This window comes from Anguilla rostrata, chromosome 2 (assembly GCF_018555375.3).
Source record: "Anguilla rostrata isolate EN2019 chromosome 2, ASM1855537v3, whole genome shotgun sequence".
NCBI lineage: Eukaryota > Metazoa > Chordata > Actinopteri > Anguilliformes > Anguillidae > Anguilla > Anguilla rostrata.
In genome coordinates, this window is record NC_057934.1 from 61,520,069 (window position 1) to 61,540,868 (window position 20,800).

A 20,800-nucleotide genomic window follows, 5' to 3' on the forward strand; every position below is an offset into this window, starting at 1 on the left:
AGACTTGGTTATTTCACCTAGTACTGATTCCCTGGTCTTCAGCCCATTACTTACTGCTGCTGCTGCACTTTATTATGATTATATGTTTATTACAGAGCTGCCTTTTCTGTGTGTGTATGGCATAATTACACTTTGGCGGCATGGTGGTTCAGTGGGTAGAACTCTCGCCTCACAGCAAGAAATTCAGCTTGGGCCTTTCTGTGTGGAGTTCTCCCTGTGTCCATGTGGGTTTCCTCTGGGTACTCTGGTTTCCTCCCACAGTCCAAAGACATGCAGGTAGGCTAATTGGAGACTCTAAATTGTCCATAGATATGAGTGTGTGAGTGATTGGTGTGTGAGCCCTGTGATAGATTGGCAACCTGTCCAGGGTGTCTTTCTGCCTCTTACTCAATGCATGCTGGGATAGGCTCCAGCACCCCCAGTTACCTTGGAAAATGTGGAAATAGATAATGGATGGAAGGAGTTCAATAAATGCATGCATGCACCTTCTATACATAGATACAGATAGCAACTGATTATATTTTTCAGATGGAGTAGTTTTGTTATGCATTTATGAATATAATTATGCACAGTTACTCTCCATTTTGGCTTTGATGAATAAAAAAATGTGAAATATAATTGGTTTAATAAAGATTTGGAAATAAAAATGCTTGGGCCAATAAATAAATGGTTGCATTCATATATTCAGTTCAATTTTATTTTTTAATGGTTTTAACAGAGACACTGTTTGCATTTCACTGTGCAGGAAAACAAGAAAACAGGTAACGATTCAGATTCAAATCCTGAAGCAAAGCAAAAAACAGTCATAGATCTCCCCAATATGTTCACTAATCTCACAAAACACAATTCAAGCTCAGCTCAGTTGAGTTATTATTATTATTATTTCCCCAATGTGAATTAACACAGACTATTAATTATGGTTTTAAAGAGATTTTTAAAAATCCATGCAGGAATTCATTACACATCTGTGTTATTAATTCCAAAATAAATGAAAAAGATTCATTCAGCTCTCTCGCTCTCTCTCTCTCTCTATATATATATATGTATATATATATAGTGCAAATAATGAAGCAATGCACTTCTTTCTTCTTTATTTTTTCTTTAGAATGCGAGAACATTGTGTATCCTGTAAGCATTATACATGAAAAAGCTGATCACGATGACTATCACGATAGTGACCAGGAAAGCAGCCACGTTGGTCCTGCACGCGTGTCCAGCGCATCTCCTCGCTGCCTCAACGTCTCCTTTCCTCAGCTTCTTCCCCACCTGAGTAGACGAGAGTTGCAACACCAGGTTATCGCTTTTGCCACATGGCAGCACAGTCATTAACGCTGCCGCTTCCTACGGACGTCCCGTTTTCGGGGAACCCCTGTGCTCTGGGTTTGTGAGGATTCGGGACATCCCCCAGTCACGGAAATCCCAGATCTGTGCAGATGCTATGCCAGGGATCATCAAATCACGGTCCCGGAGGGCTGAGAACGGCTGGTTTTCCACCCTCCCTTTACCTGGTTAGCCAGGCATGAAGACAGTCTGGCCAATTGGTAGGGGTAATTATTCAGATAATTACCTGGGAGGAAGGAAAACCCGGGCCGGATTTCTACGCGAGGGCTAGGTTTGATGACCCCTGTCCTGTGTTGACTGGCTGAGCCGACGCTGTTAGTCTATCTGCAAATGCGATAACCAGCTATGGCAGTCAAACGTGACCCAGCGTGCGACTGCCCTCTTTGTCCAGTTCTTCTGTTCAGTCGGCACAGCATGAAAAGAAAGCACATTTTTTAACGGCCAATTCCATCTCAATTCAGTCAACTCATTGGAGGATTATGGGGTTATGTCCCAATTCATAAACTGAATTATTGCAATTCCTGCTCTGAATTGACTGGATTCAAATGGAATCTACCCCAGTTGACAACAGATGCAGCATGACAGCTCTGTTCATTCCACTGAACAGGTGTTCACACCCGTACATACCTTCTTGCAGGTGCTCACTGAGGACATGCGAAGCCTGCTCACTCACCTGCATAGAGCACAGAAGTGCCATGTACCCCAGATAAAGGGCATTGCAGCAATTCACGCTGAACAGCGACCACCGCATGTAAGCGTTCACGCGGGGTCTCTTCGCTGGTCTGCCTTTGACCATCCTGAGTTTCGGACGCTTCGGGCTACCCGCCTCCGACGCCTCCTCATCGTATTCGCCCTCCTCGCCCAGGCCCTCGGGGTCAACATCGAAATCCTCACATTCCACATCGATGGGGTCAATAGTGACGTCCACACCAAAGTCGGGTTCATACCCGTCCATTTATGGATCTATTCTGCTTACCACTTCGCTGTTCTCTGCTCAGTCTCCCTGTTTCCTCAGTCTTTTATACATATAATTTGTCCTACATCTACGTCACCACGGTCAGACAACCTATATCTCTGTGATGAGGTGAAGTTAACCACCCCGCAGTCCACCCACAAGGCCAGTAACTGTCCCAGATAGAGGCTTTCTGGCTTGCTATTTATGTTCAGCTCCAAATATTGGACCCTCATACCATGGGAAAAAATTGCAACATCAGTTTCATATTAATTTTGTCATCTTTCATGCTTTTAATAGTTCCTGTGTCACCATTAGATTGCAGATTAATTCTACAGATGGTGATCTTTCATTACTGCCTGAAGTTAATTATTCCACCATGTCAGCAGGGTTGTGATAAGTTCCATAGATATTGCTCATCTCCAATACTCTCCAAAACTGTTTTGAAATTAAACTGAGCCCCACTAAAACCACCAGAGCCATCAAGCTTGAAAATATAGAGCTAATGAAAAAAATGGGCCCTATTGGAAAGACATCAGTAAATAAGGTCGCAAATTGTGGTTGAAAGCGCACATTCGATGACTGTGCAGCTCGTGCATTAGTTTGATATGTAAGGAAAAACAGAAGAGCAACTCATCCTCGGGTGACTGAAAATGTCGAAGCAAGACGTGATCAGACTATGTCAGAAAGAACAATCAGTCAACAACTTCGTAGAGGGGGATATTATGGTAGGGTTGCAATGCATAAACCCGTCATTACAAAGACAAATGCATGTTTGAGAGTTCAGTTGTGCTAAAACCATAGGCACTGGTCTACAGAGATGTGGAAAAAAGATATATGGTCAGAGGAGACATCCTTCACCATATTATCTACAAGTGGGCGAGTGTTTGTTTGGCGTACACCAAGAGAACAGTACAGGCCTGAATGCTTGACCCCCTACAGCGAAGAGGTTTATTAATGCTGATTACTGCATTAACTAATGCACTTATTGTATGTCGCTTTGTATAAAAGCCTCTGCCAAATAAATGTCACATAATGTAATGTAATGTGGCATTGTCTTGCTGTGGGGGCCATTTTCCTGGCCTGGTTTGGGTCCACTTGTCCCCATAGAGGGAAGGGTCACTACAAATCAATACAATGTTATTTTGAGTAAGCACCTTTATCCTGTGATGTAACATTTCTATCCTGATGGGAGTGGTCTCATCCAGGATGACAATGTCCCCATCCACAGGGCATGCGGGGTCACTGAATGGTTTCATGAGTCTGAAAATAATGTGAATCATATTCTATGGCCTTCGCAGTCACCATATCTCAACCCAATTGAACACCTATGGAAGATTTTGGACTGACCTGTTAGACAGCGCTCTCTACCACATCATCAGAACACCAAATGAGGGAGTATCTTCTAGAAGAATGGTGTTTCAGCCATCCAATAGAGTTCCAGAGACTTGTAGAATCTATGCCAAGGCGCATTGAAGCTGTTCTGGCAGCTCATGGTGGCCCAACACCTTCCTAAGACACTTTATGTTGGTTTTTACTTTAATTTGTCACCCGTCTATACATACATACATACATATATATATATACATCCCTTAAGTAACACTTCATAAATGCATGAGTGGTTAGTAAGCATTACATAATAATAATTACCCATTAATTGATGCTGTTTGTCACCCATATTGTAAAGTTGAAAACCTACAACCATTAAACAATACTGTCAAACATTTCAAAAAATTATTTAATATATATATATATATATATATATATATATATATATATATATATAAATACATTAGTTAACATGCACAGCAGTAGTAAATTATTACGAGAGACATCAATTAACAGTTCATTAATGCTGATTAATACTGCATTGACTCATGTTAATTAATGTGCCTTTATTGTAAAGTGTTATCGGTTTTATGCTTTGAATCCTCTAAACACAATGTCTATCCTGGCAAATGGGCAGTAATTATGACTGAAATTAAATTACATTCCAGTCACAATCACTCTTATCCATAATGATATCCAGTAGCAAATTACTTTACTCTTGCATTTAAGAATTCAGAACTGAACAGATCATATTCTTCTGTTAATAACTCATAGTGACATACGTAGACATTCAGCCGAAAACATTGTTACTGTCCAAAGTTTAACTTTGGTGGAGGAGTGTTTGTTGCTTTTTATTGTCCTCCAGGAGGGGGCAATAGTGGTCCCCAAAATAAACATTCTGTCCCTCTGAATTTATCTTGAGATTTAAACAAATCACATCATATTTCATCTCAATCACTTGGCATAAAGAACTATGTTATATTTAAACTGTGTGATCTGCCCACCCAGTGAGGAGGAGTTCATGCAAACTCTGAGCTCTTCCTTCTGCATTTGCCTTTCTGCACTGAGGGAGGAGGGACTGTTGTTGGAGGCTGACTGAAGGATTGTCATCACAGACTGCAGTGAAAGACATTTACCATGATGACTACAACCAGCCTACTTTTGATTACTGTGTTCTTTACAAGTATGTTTTAATTGGACATCAATTAAATTTTTACTGAAATTGCATTTGTGAGCTCTTGGATGTGAGTTTAAAATTTTTCTTAATTTCACAGGTATTAAATGTCAGACACTGACTGAGTCTGAACCAGCAGTTAAAAGCCTGGAGAATCCCACACACTGACCTGTACAGCCTCTGGGTTCACATTCAACGACTACTATATGAGCTGGATCAGACAGGCTCCTGGGAAGGGACTGAAGTGGGTAGCCTGCATCAATAGTGGTGGTGGAAACTATTGTTATGCCAGTACTCTAAAGGGAAGATTTACAATCTCCAGAGACAACAGCAAGAACCAGCTGTATTTACAGATGAACAGGCTGACAGCTGAAGACACTGCTGTGTATCACTGTGCCACCCACAGTGAGAGAGAGTGAGGGGAGAGCTGCACAAAAACCTCTTCCCCTTTATCACACAGAGCGACAGCACAGGGCCCATGGGGATAATTAAGTATTCTAAATGTTTGTATGTATGTATGTATGTGCATATGTATGCACGCATGTGTGTATGTCCAGTTGCTACTTTAAATTTTACATTCATTGTTTATTAAAAGTTGTACATATACAAGAACAGTACATTTTGAGAAATTATCTTGATAACCAAGTATAAACATATCCTTTCTGGAGTGTAAGTGTTTTTGAGGGTGAAGTTTTTGGTTTCATCCCCTCTGTCTCATTATGGGCCCAAGTGATGCTGTGGTGAACACCTAAATTAAACACAACATATATGCAGTGTTATCAGTGAAAAAAGGAAAACACAGGCACACTGTTAGGACTCATGCAATGCTCATAAAAATTATATATACAGTACTTCACAATGAAAAATTGATCAAAGTAAGTACCGTTTCAATATTCCAGAATAAGTAAAAATGTACTTTACATTTACTGTTTCATTAATACTACTATCAATGGACAGGTAATACATGTATTACGTGCCTCCTGAAGGTAGTGTATTTGCTTTAAAAAATCTTAATCTACCTAAGAATAATTTGAAGTATGACCCATTTTTGGTTGTATTTCATGGGAACATTTTAGTGATATTACAGTTGTTTATTGTCACTGAGGTTATGGAGGACCACTCAGTGTATGTAACTGAGCAAATTGTCACTGCACACTAACAACAGGTTCAGATACAAACCCAGCTGTTCTTGGTATATCTACAGGATATGTATATGCAGGGCCGGTCCTAGGATTTTGGTGGCCCTAAACAAGTCTGTTGGGTGGGGGAGGGGTTCAGGATTCTGTTGAGCTGGAGGGGGGGGGGGGGGGAGGGGGGGTTACTTAATAAAATCCTTCCTACATTACCTTGTTATGAACTGTTCTGTTGCCGTTCCATTTTAAATTTATACCACTAGTTCCGCGATAGTTCCGGTGAATAACGTAAATACGAAAATAATGTTATTTACCTTAGATAAACATTGGATTGTGTGCCCCCCCTCGTGGTCGTGTGGCGCCCCTAGCGGTTGTGGCCCTAAACAACCGCATAGAGCGTTTATGCCACGGGCCGGCCCTGTCTATATGTGACAAATATACCGGGATCACCTAATACTTTCCCCAAAGGAAGCCCAATCACACAAGAAATATGCTATCATTTATGTTTGTTAACAGAATGATTCACTTAAAATAAGATGACAGCCTTAGAGTATATTTTTAGGAAACTAGATGGAATGTATTACGTTGCACAGATATTCAAAGCGTAACTCCTTCATACAATACCTACATGTATGGTTGTCCCACGGCTGCACGTCCTTCTGGAAACTGGCCTTCTTTTCAGTTACTAAGGGGGACTAGACAGGGTGGTCCTTTCTGGCCTCAACCTCTTTGCTCTGTCCTTGAACCCTTGGCACCGGCCATTAGGGAAAGTGGCCCAATCTCTCCAGAACATTATATGCAAACGATTGCCTTAAAAAAAAAACCAATTCATAACTTCTAATGAACTTCTTTAATTAAATAAATGAAATATTAATTTTAATTATATAAATATTCATTTAAAAAATGTCTTTTGAGTTAACTCTGGTTCTCTTTAGCTAATGTTACATTTCGTCTAAAGACCTAAAACAATTTGGTGTGACAAATATACAATAATGGAGGAAATCAGGAAGGAGACATACTTTTCCATGACACTTGAAAATTGAAGGCTGATATTAAGAGATGGAGTAATCTCAATGTTCCTCTTCAAGGCAGAGGTACACAACCATCAAGATGGCCATTTTGTCACAAATTAACTTCCTGTTTTTTATGATCCTGTTAGCCCTTCTCCCAAAATTTACGCATTAAATACATGTGTTGTTGAGGATCTAGTATATACAGGGGTGGGTCAGAAAAAAAAACCCTGAAATTTGGGAGCATCATTATTAACTAGACATTTGACATTTGGAAAAATACAGAACAAATAATGGGCATTACGTAAATTCCACCAAACCTCATTATGGAGTAACTATCATTTTCAGCCAGAACCAGATTGGGGAACTACATGGTTGAACATCGAAGGATGTTACACATGAGCTAATTCATTTCAAGATGATTCACAGAGCATTTAGTTGCAAGCCAAGACCAAGCTTTGGGTACTACACTGCATATGTTTTTGGAATGTGTGGTTATTAGAAACTTTAGGGACCATGTGATGTCAGTTCTATCATCAGTGTCAGAAGTCAATATAGTACCAGATCCCTGTGTAATACCAGGTCCCTGCCATTGTCTGCTGTCTGTTCAGTGATGATTCAGCCGTGTCCTTAACTTTGAACCAATGTAGATTTCTCTTCACTGGTTTCACAGCAGCAAAAAAACCCCCAAAAAAACCAGAAACAAATAAAAAACCCTTCACGCTTTGGTTCGAGAGTGATCATCCTACATATACATATATATACATAATCATTATTTATTTCAAAAGAGGGAAAGGAAGGAATTTTTTTGTTAAGATATTGTTTCAGGGTCTGTTATTGTGTTTAGTACTTTTAATTATGTGTTTACGGAAGTAATTTCAATTGGTATTACAGGGAACATGGGTATTATTTAGGCTGAACTAGTACATGGAATCATTGTTACGTAAGATAACGTTTTGTAGCCTAATGGGATCAAATACATCTATCCTAACCCCCCCCCCCCATTTGTGCATGTAAAATACCGAAACAGTAAGAAACTGTGTTCTCTTTGTTACTCATTTGTAGTCTCTTCTATATGATATTCCTACAGAATTTTTCCTGTACAGCAGTGTTAATTGTGTTGCACCAAAGAATTAGAGTGTGCATATGTGTTCTAATAAAGAATGTTGATCGCAAAAAAACAAACAAAAAAACAAAACAAAAAGAGAACACCTCACACATAGCCTCCCATTGTCAATTATCAAGCCAAACGATAATGCTCTATAAAGCAAAAAATATATAGTACTGTAGAAAACAACAGTGATCTGTAGGACTGAAGCATGCACAATATGTTGGACTACACATCCACAACACTTGTGCCCAGGATACAGTACAGCAGCTCACTTTGTTTCACTCTCTGATTAATAATGTGTGATATTTGCTTTCTTTTTCAGAGTCTTCACACTTCAATGCCATGCACAGAATGAGCTTTCATTTAATGACCTGGCAGAACTTTATCCAGAATGGAAGAATCCTGATTGGATGAGGCAAGCTAATGAGGACATGCTGCTTTCGGAAGTCACTATCCCCGGTGCCCATGATGCAACAGCTTTACACGGTGGAAGGTTTTCACGATGTCAGGCATGGAATTTAACAGACCAGCTTTCAGCAGGGCTGAGATACTTTGATCCCAGAGTAGGTGGCTCACTGCAACTGGTTCATGGACCTGTAAATTGAGCTCCAGGAGGGGGCAGCAGTGCTCCTCCTGATGGATATTCTGACCCTCTGAATTTATTTTTGTTTTCTCCTTCCTCCAAACCCCAGAGATTTAAACAAATTCAGTCGACAGTGTTTACCATAAAAGCAACTGAGAATTCTGCTCCCAACACAGGAGCATCGCCTGTAAGACAGAGAGGGAGATTTGTGTGTCACAATGGGAGCCATAATAACATTCACAGTTTTGCTGGGAACTTTATTTTGTGAGTGCCAATACTGTATTAATTTATTGTCTTTTGAAGCAATATTATTCAATATTTACATTTCATTCCTCTGATTTTATTTTCCATAGAATATATTTAGCTAGGAGATTTTGAGTTAACTATTTTCTTTGATAAATGCATTAACTTTTGCATAATTATCTTTTCCTTTAATCTCTCATACAAATGGTCACTGTGTTGAACTCACCTAGCCTGGATCTATGGGTTTAACACCAGGGCAGTCTCTGACCATCTCCTGTAAAGTCTCTGGGTATTCCCTGACTGACAGCAGCTACTGTACTAACTGGATCCAACTGCCTGCAGGGAAAGCTCTGGAGTGGGTTGGAAGCATCTTGTACCTTACTGAACCCGTGTTCAGCAGTTGTCTACGACCATGAAATGCACTTTTTTTGTATGTCGCTTTGGATGAAAGCATCTGCCAAATGAATGTAATGTAATGTAATGTAATCTGCAGCAGTGGGAACACCTATTACAATGATTCACTAAAGAACACGTGTCCAGAGACACCTCCAGTAACACAGTGACTTTGCAGGGGAGCAGCCTGCAGGCTGGAGACACAGCTGTGTATTACTGTGCCCGACACACACAGTGCAGCAAAGCCACAGCAGACCAGTACAAAAACCCACCCTTATGAGTGTAGTGGCAGATCACAAACATTTAAAAGCTCTGTGAAGTTCATGCCCCAAGTGGTCGGTACATGAATTAAAGTATTGTCTATCGTTTGTGCTATGTTTGCTCTTATGAAATGTAAATTCCATAATGCTTTTTGACCTGTGTTTGTAACTCAAAATTTGTAAATTGAATTGCCAGTTGGAGAGTATGCATTGTAGATTTGAATATTCTTTTTCTAGATTGTTTGTCTAAAGATCCAGCTGCATAAATGGACTGTATTTAAAAATATATAAATATATAAATATATATAAATATAAATATATAATTCACATTGACTGCTTTTATTGTGAAACCATTAATGCAATTAGGTAATAAATGCATTATGAACATTCAAAAGGTGAGTGCTTTATGAAAGCCTAATTCCTTTATAAATAAAATAGAATGAAACCCATTTCTGACACACTTTATCGCTACACTTGAGAGACATGTACTGTAGTTAGTTATTGCCACTTACATAAAGGAGATCTGCTCCACAGTACAATTTATGTACAGTACTTGAAAATGAGTAGCTCATTACTGTACTCAAATAAAAGGACCAGGAACAAACCTTCCCGTTATTGGAATATCTACAGTATATCTGTATACAGCAATATACTGAGATCACTTCATATTAGTCCGCAGAGAAGCACAACAAAGCACAAAATCTGCTGTCATATTTGTGTTTCCAGTAGTTAATTTTTTTAACCTGGGTAATATATAAAAAATGAGACAAGACAGTCCTCTAGATGGAATGTATGACATCTTGCAGATATTCAGATCATATCTATGTCAACATTCATTCCAAATGTAATCCCTCATCATTTTTACTGGTCTAAATTCCTGACTAATTCCGGTGAGAGCGGTCTCCTGTTTTTAATTCTCCTCCAGGAGGGGGCAGCAGTGCTCCTTTTTGTAGTTATCCTGCAGTCTCTGACTTTGCCTCCCTGAATTTGTGTTGTTTTTTGTCTTCCTCTAAGACTGTGCATTACTGAAACATAAGAATTAAACACTTGTTACAGTAGACAACTCAACCATTATAGGTGAGCTTCATTATTGCCATTATATAAATAGTAATAACATGATCGTTCATTGGAGTGAAATTTAATCAACCCATGAGCATTGTATTTTATCTACAAAATATTTAGCTGTAATAGTGGTGGAAGCAGCTTGCTGTTTCTAGTTCAACTCCAGGTGGGGCATCATAACATCAAAATATTGGCATAAGACATGTATTAAAAATACAGGGTCAAGGATTTAACACTGGATATCAGGATTCTCTCTGTATTCATATGCTGTGTGTCTTGGTAAATGGTAAATGGACTGCATTTATATAGCGCTTTTATCCAAAGCGCTTTACATTTGATGCCTCTCATTCGCCAGAGCAGTTAGGGGTTAGGTGTCTTGCTCAAGGACACTTCGACACGCCCAGGGTGGGCTTTGAACCGGCAACCCTCCGACTGCCAGACAATCGGTCTTACCTCCTGAGCTATGTCGCCCCTACACTCTCTTGGACACTCTCATTAGACTGACTGGTGATGTACTGAGTACTGGGGAGCTCCTGACTCCACTCTCCCACCCTCACCTGCCAGGAAACTCCCTGCATTCACTATGAATAATAATGCCATATTCAGCCATGGAAGAGAGACACACGGCTGTAATGATGGAGAATACTTAAAACTGCTATATGATCTGCACCCCATCTACAGCTCTGTCTGCTCTATTTAAACAGTGTGTGATCTGCCCACCCAGTGAGGAGGAGTTCATGCAAACTCTGAGCTCTTCCTTCTACATTTACCTCTCTGCACTGAGGGAGGAGGGACTGCTGTTGGAGACTGACTGAAGGGCTAGCATATCAACTGTAGAAGTCTTTCACCATGACTGTTATAACCAGCCTGTTTCTGATTACAGTAATCTTTACCAGTAGGTTTAAATTTCTTATTCTTTTAGTTCTTACTAAAATGTTGATTTGTGATGTTGTGAATAGTGAGTTCTAAGTCTTTCTTAATTTCACAGGTGTTAAAAGTCAGACACTGACTGAGTCTGAACCAGCAGTTAAAAAGCCTGGAGAATCCCACACACTGACCTGTACACCCACTGGGTTCACATTCAGCAAGAGTGCAATGGCCTGGATCAGACAGGCTCCTGGGAAGGGACTGGAGTGGGTGGCAGACCTCAATAGTACTGGTGGCAACATAGATTATACCACATCTGTTAAAGGAAGATTCACCATCTCCAGAGACAACAGCAAGAACCAGCTGTATTTACAGATGAACAGCCTGACAGCTGAAGACACTGCTGTGTATTATTGTGCCTGTTACACACAGTGAGAGAGAGTGAGGGGAGAGCTGCACAAAAACCTCTTCCCCTTTATCACACAGAGCAACCATATAGAACTGGATTCACTGGCTGATTTAAATAATACTTTAAAAAAAAAATATTCTTAAAATAAATATTAATCAATTTTGGTTTATTTTGTATACATTTCTACATCAGTAACTATAAGCTTTTTGTACTGAACAAATTGTAATACAATATTGGTTAAACAAAAGCTTAAACGTTCTTTCATTAACAATTTCAGTTATGATTTCATTAATTAACATGCAGTCATGACCACCCCAGTGGTGTTGTTTTTGATTCATAAAGACCTGAATTGCTTATACATAATATAATTGTGACCCATTTGGTTATGGGTTAAGGCACTCAAAGCCAAAAAGCAAAAATGTGTTCTAATTAACTTTTCTTATTTTTTTCTTTTTTGTGTGCATTTCTTGCAATCTAGATGAAATGTATCATATCGTGCTGATTAAAATCTATGGGACTATACACTTTGAAGTTAGTTCATAAGCATTGTTAATGAAAATTCCAGAGTAAGGCTGGTGGAGGCAGTCTGCTGTTTTTAATTCTCCACCAGGAGGGGGCAGCAGCACTCCTCATAATGGATATTCTGTCCCTCTGAATTTATCTTGTTTATCTCCTTCCTACAACCCCCAGAGATTTAAACAAATTTGGTCCACAGTATTTCCTATAAAAGCCACTGAGTATTCTCCTCCCAACATAGGAGCATCACCTGTAAGACAGAGAGGGAAATGTGTGTGACAATGAGAGCTATTGTAGCATTAGCAATGTTGCTGGGATCTTTACCATGTAAGTAAAGATGCTGATATTGCAGTCAAACATTTCCAATACACTTGTGTTGTTCTTCTGAGTGGCTTTCACAAAAAAGGTTATTAATTATTCCTGTTTGCATCATGAATTTTTTATTTGCAATATTGTTGTCTTTCACAGATGGTCACTGTGTTGGACTCACCCAGTCAGGGTCTATGGTTGTAAAACCAGGACAGTCTCTGACCATCTCCTGTAAAGTCTCAGGGTATTCCCTGACTGATAGCAGCTATGGTACACACTGGATCAGACAGCCTGCAGGGAAAGCTCTGGAGTGGATTGGCTGGTATTGGGCGGGAACCCCCCAATATCGTTTCAAAGATTCACTGAAAAGCAAGTTCAGCATCTCTGTAGACACCTCCAGTAGCACAGTGACTTTGCAGGGGAGCAGCCTGCAGACTGGAGACACAGCTGTGTATTACTGTGCCCGATACCCACAGTGCAGCAAAGCAACACTAGAGCTGTACAAAAACACATCACACTTAGTGTCACCATTGAACACACACACTCCACCTGCATGTAGCGCTCACTGTCTGAAAGGTGGCCTATCTTTGGTCCACAGAGTGGACACTGTGATCTCACAGGAACCTATGTAAAGGGTGCTTCCTGAGAAAATGTGGGAATTTTTGGATTTTTTTACAATGAGGAGCAGTGCTTTGCCATATCAAGGCACGTAAATATTATCATGTTTGGGGAACTCGGCTTCTAACACTGAAGTTGTTGGTTCAGCTCCCAGCTGGAACGTAGGTGTCTTACCTTTGAACAGGATACTTGACCTGGGTTTTGCACAAAAACAATCAAGCAGCATTAACTGATCGCATTAACTGAGGGGCTTTCAAATTCATAAAGGGGATCAACAAAGTGAACTACAAGAGATTCTTCAGGTTGAGTTTTGTTAGTAGAACGAGGGGACACAAATGGAAATTAGCAAAAGATAAATTCCATACAGACATTAAGAAGAGTTTCTTCACGCAAAGAGTAGTCAATGTGTGGAATAGTCTGCCAGGTCACGTGGTAGAGGCAGAAACTCTGATACAGTGTTAGATACTATCTTGTCTGTAGGTAATCAGAGCATTAATTTAGTTAGGAAAAAGGCGAGCATTGTTTGGCTGAATGGCCTGTTCTTGTCATTATGCTATGTTATGTTATGTATGTGCAAAATTTCTGGCTGTGACGGATGCACTCGTCACTGCAAGAGCCTCATCCCTCTCCTCTGTCCTGATCCTCCCAGACCTGTCTGCAGCATTCAACACAGTTAACCACCAACTACTCATTTCACACTTTGGCTGAGATGGGCATTTCTGGGACTGCCCTCTCTTGGTTTTCTTCCTATCTTGCAGATAGGTCCTACCAGGTCACCTGGATGGGATCTGTCACTGCACCTCACCCCCTTGTTACAGGAGTCCCACAGGGATCTTTACTGGGGCCTCTGCTGTTCTCTATATACAATAAATCTCTTGGTACAGTCTTGAATTAACATGGCTTCTCCCATCACTGTAATGCAGATGATACACAACCTTTCTTCTCTTTCCCTTCCTCTGCCTTACAGGGCAACGAGAGAATATTGTATCTTCCTGCTTGGCTGACATCTCAACTTGGATGGCCAGGCATCATCTGAAGCTCAACCTCAACAAGTCTGAGCTGCTGTTCATCCCCCACAAAACCTCCCTACTACGCAAGCTATCGTTCACTGTTGATGACATCATAGTGGCTGCCTCTCACTCTGTAAAGAGCCTGGGGGTGGTCCTGGATAACCAGCTTGACCTCAAGGAGCACATCAAGGCAATATCACAATCCTGCAGATTCCTCCTGTACAACATCAGGAGGATTCGACCATACCTGACCACCCACTCCACCAAGCTACTTGTCCAGGCTATGGTGACCTCCCGTCTTGATTACTGCAACTCCCTCCTTGCAAGCCTGCCAGCTTGTGCTATACAGCCACTACAGATGATGCCCAACTTATCTTCAACCTTCCTAAGTTCTCTCACATCACTCCCCTGCTGAGGTCACTCCACTGACTACTGGTTGTTACCAGGATCAGTCATTGCCCATCTTCCACTGTGGTCTGAAGATACATCTCTTCACACTATACCTGGACTAACTATCACCACTCTGCAGGGCACTCCCAGTCTAGAATCACTTATCACTTATATCCTTCCACTTTGTTCCTGTAGTACTTTCATGTTACACATGTACCTTCTGTACCACCTTCATATTACATGTACTTCCATCCAGCACTTATATTGAACTTGTATTGCTATTTTGATGTTGTAGCTTGTTGTCATGCCTCCTAATTTAATTTAACTTTAGTGTCTGACCTGGCCTATGCTTACTGTACGAACTGGACTTAACGTGTTCATGGCTATGAATAACTGTTACATAATACGTATTATACCTTATCGGACCTGTGTTTTGTATTTCTTCAAATGACCTACGACATGCATTTCTTGCACAATTGTACGTCGCTTTGGTTAAAAGTGACTGCCAAATAAATGTAATGCAATGTAATGTATACAGTTACATTCTAGAGAATTGTGTGCTTCCAACCTTATGGCAACAGTTTGAGGAAGTCCCTTTCCTGTTTCAGCATGACAATGCCCCTGTGCACACAGTAATTCTGGTGGAAACTACCTGCTGTTTTCAATTCTGCTGAAAGGGAGCAGCCTGCAGACTGGAGACTCAGCTGTGTATTACTGTGCCCGAGAGTCACAGTGAGAGAAAGTCATGTGGGAGTGATATAAAAACTGCTTCACACTTCAGTTCACAGCAGTCAGCAACAGAAACAGTATTGCTTAAATATGAATTCCCTGTATCCAGAAGTATTAACCTAATGTCAACAAGTGAAATAAGCAAATTTAGATTTCTAAGGATTGAATGTATTTTATCAATGGCATTTTTATAAAGAATACCTGAAAGCAGAATAAGATGAAAAGTGGTCAGAAACTGAACATGAAGAAGGAGAAGTAAAACACTATGGGAAAACATTTCAAAAGGGGAAAAACCTGGAGAAAATATTACTCTTTGTGAAAATCACATTTGAGCAAGCATGTATATGCATATTCATGGGTTATTGATTGTAGCTGAATATGGTTTACATATTGAATAACATTGCAACAGTTTCCTATGGTAAAATACATTTGGAGTTGTTTCTGTTGGATGTGCTTAGTTCTGGGAAATATATGTTGGAATTGCTGTTATTGGGTCTTCTCTCTGTACCAATCACAATAATCAAAACCTGAGCACAATCACAGGGACACTGTACTGAAGAAGATTCAGCTGTTTAGATAGGATTTTAAATTGACATCCTGACTCACTGCTGTCATTAAATATTCCATGACACCCATCACCATAAGAGTTGGTGGAGTGGGCAGGGAGGCTGATCAGAATATACCTGGTGATCAGTATATTATTTGAACTGCTCTTACACGCTCAGATTACATTCCTCTGGTTTAAATGGTTCTCTGCAAGCAGCATATTTCAATTTTTACATTTCCTTCAAAGTATCAGCTGACAAATAACTCATTTTAAACTGAAAATCTGTTGTTAGAGAATATGAGTTGACAATAAAAATACTTCAGTTAATCCAGAAAAATATACTTTCCATTGGCCTGAATACTTTCTTAAGGCAGTATATATCTGGGGATCAGGATATTATATGAGCCATTCTTACACACTGAGACAACATTCATTTGTTTAAAGTGTCCCCTGAACAGCATTACAGTGAAGATCACACTGCTGTAGACAAGATGCTTTGGAGCAGCAGGAATGGAGCAGAGCTGCATGGCTACTGAACATGGAACATGGCTCTTTAAATAATATAATTTTCCTCTTGACTGTAATGCATGGTATGTGGGAAAATGTAAACTACAACCTTATAATCTCACAGTTTTCATATTGTATTTGCAGTCTACAGCTATGTCTGCTTATTTAAACAGTGTATGATCTGCCCACCCAGTGAGGAGGAGTTCATGCAAACTCTGAGCTCTTACTTCTACATTTACCTCTCTGCACTGGATTATCATCACAGACTGAAGTCAACGACTTTCACCATGCCTGTAATTACCAGCCGGCTCCTCATTTTAGTATTCTTTACCAGCATGTTTAAATTTCTCATTTCTGGGTATTCCCTGACTGATAGCAGCTATGCTACACACTGGATCAGACAGCATGTAGGGAAAGCTCTGGAGTGGGTGGCAGGCATATGGGCGGGTGGAACCACTCGTTATAAAGATTCACTGAAGAATAAGTTCACCATCACCAGAATAAGTTCAACAGCACGCAGCGACGCCGCAGGAACTCTACACGCGTCGCACGCAGCGACGCCGCAGGAACTCTACACGCGTCCGACGCAGCGACGCCGCAGGAACTCTACACGCGTCGCACGCAGCGACGCCGCAGGAACTCTACACGCGTCCGACGCAGCGACGCCGCAGGAACTCTACACGCGTCGCACGCAGCGACGCCGCAGGAACTCTACACGCGTCGCACACAGCGACGCCGCAGGAACTCTACACGCGTCGCACGCAGCGACGCCGCAGGAACTCTACACGCGTCGCACGCAGCAACGCCGCAGGAACTTTCAAGTCTGCAAATCACTGGCATAGGCGCACTGAAATCACTTTAGGAAGATCCAAACGCTAAAGAATAAAAGTATGTTTTCAGCCTGGACTTGCAGGAATCAATGGAGGGAGCAGATATAATTGAGTGGGGGATTCTGTTCCATAGTCTAGGGGCTGCAACAGCAAAGGCGCGGTCACCCCTGAGCTTAAGTTTTGCTCGCGGGACAGCCAGGAGCCCCACGACCTGAGGTACCTGGAGGTGGAGTAAGGGGTTAAAAGATCTGAGATGTACGAGGAAGCCTGCCCGTTTAGGGCTTTAATGACAAACAGGAGAACCTTAAAATCAACTCTAAACCAGACTGGTAGCCAGTGGAGAGAGGCCAGAATAGGGCTAATATGGTCCCTCTTCCGAGTACCCATCAGGAGCCTGGCTGCGACGTTCTGGACCAGTTGCAAGCGGACAGGGATGACTGACTAATCCCAGTATACAGAGAATTACAGTAATCTAAGCGGGAGGATATGAAGGCGTATATGACTTTCACAAGATCTTTGAATGACAGAAAAGACTCGATTTTGGCAATGGAACGAAGCTGAAAGAAACTGGCTTTAACTACTGCATTGACCTACTTGTCAAATTTAAAAGCGGTCAAATATCACACCAAGGTTTTTGACATAGGGTTTGACAAGGGTGGACAGGTTGCCTAGGCTGCTAGTAATCAATTTGACGGAGTCAGGGGGGCCAAACAGGATAATTTCAGTCTTGCTCTCATTCAGCTGCAGAAAGTTTTGACCATCCAGCACTTGATGTCCTCAAGGCAGTCCATGAGACTGTTGAGTTTGCACTGGTCGTTTGGTTTCAGGGGGAGATAAAGCTGTGTGTTATGTTCTGGGATTCAGGGTTCTTTTAAATCGATGACTCCGATACCAATTAACTTTTTAAAGCAACTCACTTTATTTTCTCTTCTCCGTGCACACGTATGTCTCTTTCTCTTTTGGCTGCCTCAATAAGTCTGAACTCGCCCTGACCTTAGCAGCAGACTACCATTTACATTTTTAACCAATAAAAAGAGAGTAACCAACCAAACGGCCCCCTTCAACTCATAATGACCCCAAACTTTAATTTGTTTTTAAACACGAATACACCACACTGTGTGTCATTGGCATAAAGATGAAAGAAAACGTTGTACTTTTGAAAAAATTAATCAATACAAAGTCTTGCATTGTCAAGGATGACACAATAAAGTTAAAAATGTGTTTCCATAGTGGTCCTTGATGGTAAGCAGTGGCAATGGAGGCAAAACGACTTCACAACCATATAAATACAGTTAAACTTTGGATGGTTACACAACAAAGTCATTACACTACAATTTTAACGCAATCATATTTACAGTTTAATAACAACTACAAAATAATATCATGAAACAATTACATCCATTATGTTTCTGAACCGATTACAATTGCACTTCACTTCAAGATAACAAGCCAGAGGAAATTTACATTCACAGAAACATATTAAAAACCCTTTTTTGCAATACATAATGCATGAATGTTATAAACTTACAAAAACTTACCTCAAAGTGAAATTAAAAGTATACGTTTATCATGTGAAAGCTGATTGATTCTTATTTGACACATCACATTATGAAGCTCCCTAATAAAAGCTCTCTTTGGAACCAATGTATAGCTTCACTACATCCGGCCATGTTGAAATACAAACAATTCAAAGTGATTTATCTCATGGACTATCACCACAAAGCAACCCATGCAGGTACACTGCAGTTCTGTCACTCACCACAAGATATCCATTTCACAACAATGACTAAATGACATTACATTACATTACAGGCATTTAGCAGACGCTCTTATCCAGAGCGACGTACAACAAGTGCATCAGTTCAAGGTGCAGAGGTGCAGAAAAAACACACTAGAGTGAAGTAAAGATCGTAGTGCCAGAAGTGACCACAGATCAGGACTCCAATCCTGTAGGGTAACCTGTTCAGCAAACAAACAATCCTGTCAAGTACAAAACTAGCACTGAAATCACATTTGCCTAATCAGAATCAGATAAAACAATCCTGCCAAATACAAAACTAATGTGATCGCATTAGCCTAACTAGGTACATTGAGCTAACCTAGAGCCTAGGGAGGGTTGGGGAGAGGTGCAGTCTGAAGAGATGAGTCTTCAGTCTGCGCTTGAAGGTAGTCAGATTCTCTGCTGTTCTGACCGCCACGGGAAGGTCATTCCACCAGCGAGGGGCCAGGACAGACAGTCGACGCGAACGGGAAGTACAGACACGAAGAGGGGGAGGTGCCAAGCGTCCAGAGGTGGCAGAACGGAGAGGTCTGGCTGGTGTGTAGGGTCTGATGATCCTCTGGATGTATCCTGGTACTGACCCCTTAGCTGCCTGGTATGCAAGCACCAAAGTCTTAAATTTGATGAGAGCCATAACAGGCAGCCAGTGGAGGTCAGTGAGCAGGGGGGTGACATGGGAATGTCTGGGGAGGTTGTAGACCATACTCGCTGCAGCATTCTGGATGAGCTGCAGGGGTCTGATGGCGGATGCTGGCAGACCAGCCAGCAGCGAGTTGCAGTAGTTCAGGCGGGACAGGACCATCGCTTGAACCAGGAGCTGGGTTGCGTAGGTGGTGAGGAAGGGACGGATTCTCCGGATGTTGTACAGGAAGAACCTGCACGTTCGACTCACTCACTGTTCTGGGAGAGGGACAGTCTGTTGTCCATCACCACTCCAAGGTTTTTTGCAGTGGGTGATGATGACACCACGATGTCCCCTTGGGAAATAGAAAGGTCAAGGAGGTTAAAGGATGGAGCAGGGATGAAGATCATCTCTGTCTTACTTGGGTTCTGCTTAAGATGGTGGTTATCCATCCAGCTCTGGATGTCCCTCAGGCAAGCAGAGATGCAAGCGGAGACCTGTGTGTCAGCGGGGGGGAAGGAGAGAAAGAGTTGGATGTCATCGGCATAACAATGATAAGACAAACCATGGGCAGAGATTACAGGACCAAGAGACCCCCTGAGGAACTCCTGTGGCAAGGGGGCGAGGTGCTGATACTGCACCAGCCCAGGCGACTTGGAAGGAGCGACCGGAGAGGTAGGACTCGATCCAGTCTAGTGCTGTGCCACAGATCCCCATAGCTGCCAGGGAGGACAGGAGGATGGGGTGGTCGACTGTGTCGAAGGTAGCAGAAAGGTCTAGGAGGATCAGGACGGATGAATGGGAGGCTGCTAATGCGGTGTGAAGTGACTCACTGACTGAGAGGAGTGCGGTCTCTGTCGAGTGGCTAGGTCTGAAGCCCGACTGGTGGGGATCTAGGAGGTTGTTCAGCAAGAGAAAAGAGGAGAGTTGGTTAGAAGCAGCTCGTTCAATTGTTTTGGATAAAAAAGGGAGAAGGGAAACAGGACGGTAGTTCTGGATGACGGAGGGATCCAGAGTGGGCTTTTTCAGCAGTGGGGTGATGTGGGCCAGCTTGAAGGAATAGGGGAAACATCCA

The 20,800-nt window shown here is 41.6% G+C and overlaps 2 protein-coding genes across 3 annotated transcripts in view; one reads left to right on the plus strand and one right to left on the minus strand.

Annotated features, from left to right (window-relative positions):
- Positions 1–689: 689 nt before the first annotated feature.
- On the minus strand, positions 690–2,909 carry LOC135248735 (dispanin subfamily A member 2b-like). Its single transcript, XM_064323657.1, has 2 exons — positions 2,015–2,909; positions 690–1,266 (listed from the first exon to the last, which is right to left on the minus strand). The coding sequence occupies exons 1-2, from the start codon at positions 2,294–2,296 to the stop codon at positions 1,102–1,104; spliced, it is 447 nt and encodes a 148-aa protein (XP_064179727.1). The 5' UTR covers positions 2,297–2,909; the 3' UTR covers positions 690–1,101.
- Positions 2,910–4,715: 1,806 nt separating this feature from the next.
- The window catches only part of LOC135248731 (immunoglobulin mu heavy chain-like), a 95,069-nt gene continuing 78,984 nt past the window's right edge, over positions 4,716–20,800 (plus strand). The window contains exon 1 of one of the 2 annotated variants that reach the window (XM_064323646.1): positions 4,716–4,805. In XM_064323646.1, the coding sequence (XP_064179716.1) occupies positions 4,760–4,805 (46 nt within the window). In that variant the 5' untranslated portion in view covers positions 4,716–4,759. Of the gene's footprint in view, positions 4,806–12,848; positions 13,168–20,800 lie in introns of those variants that run through there. The other variant, XM_064323651.1, reaches the window with a different exon arrangement.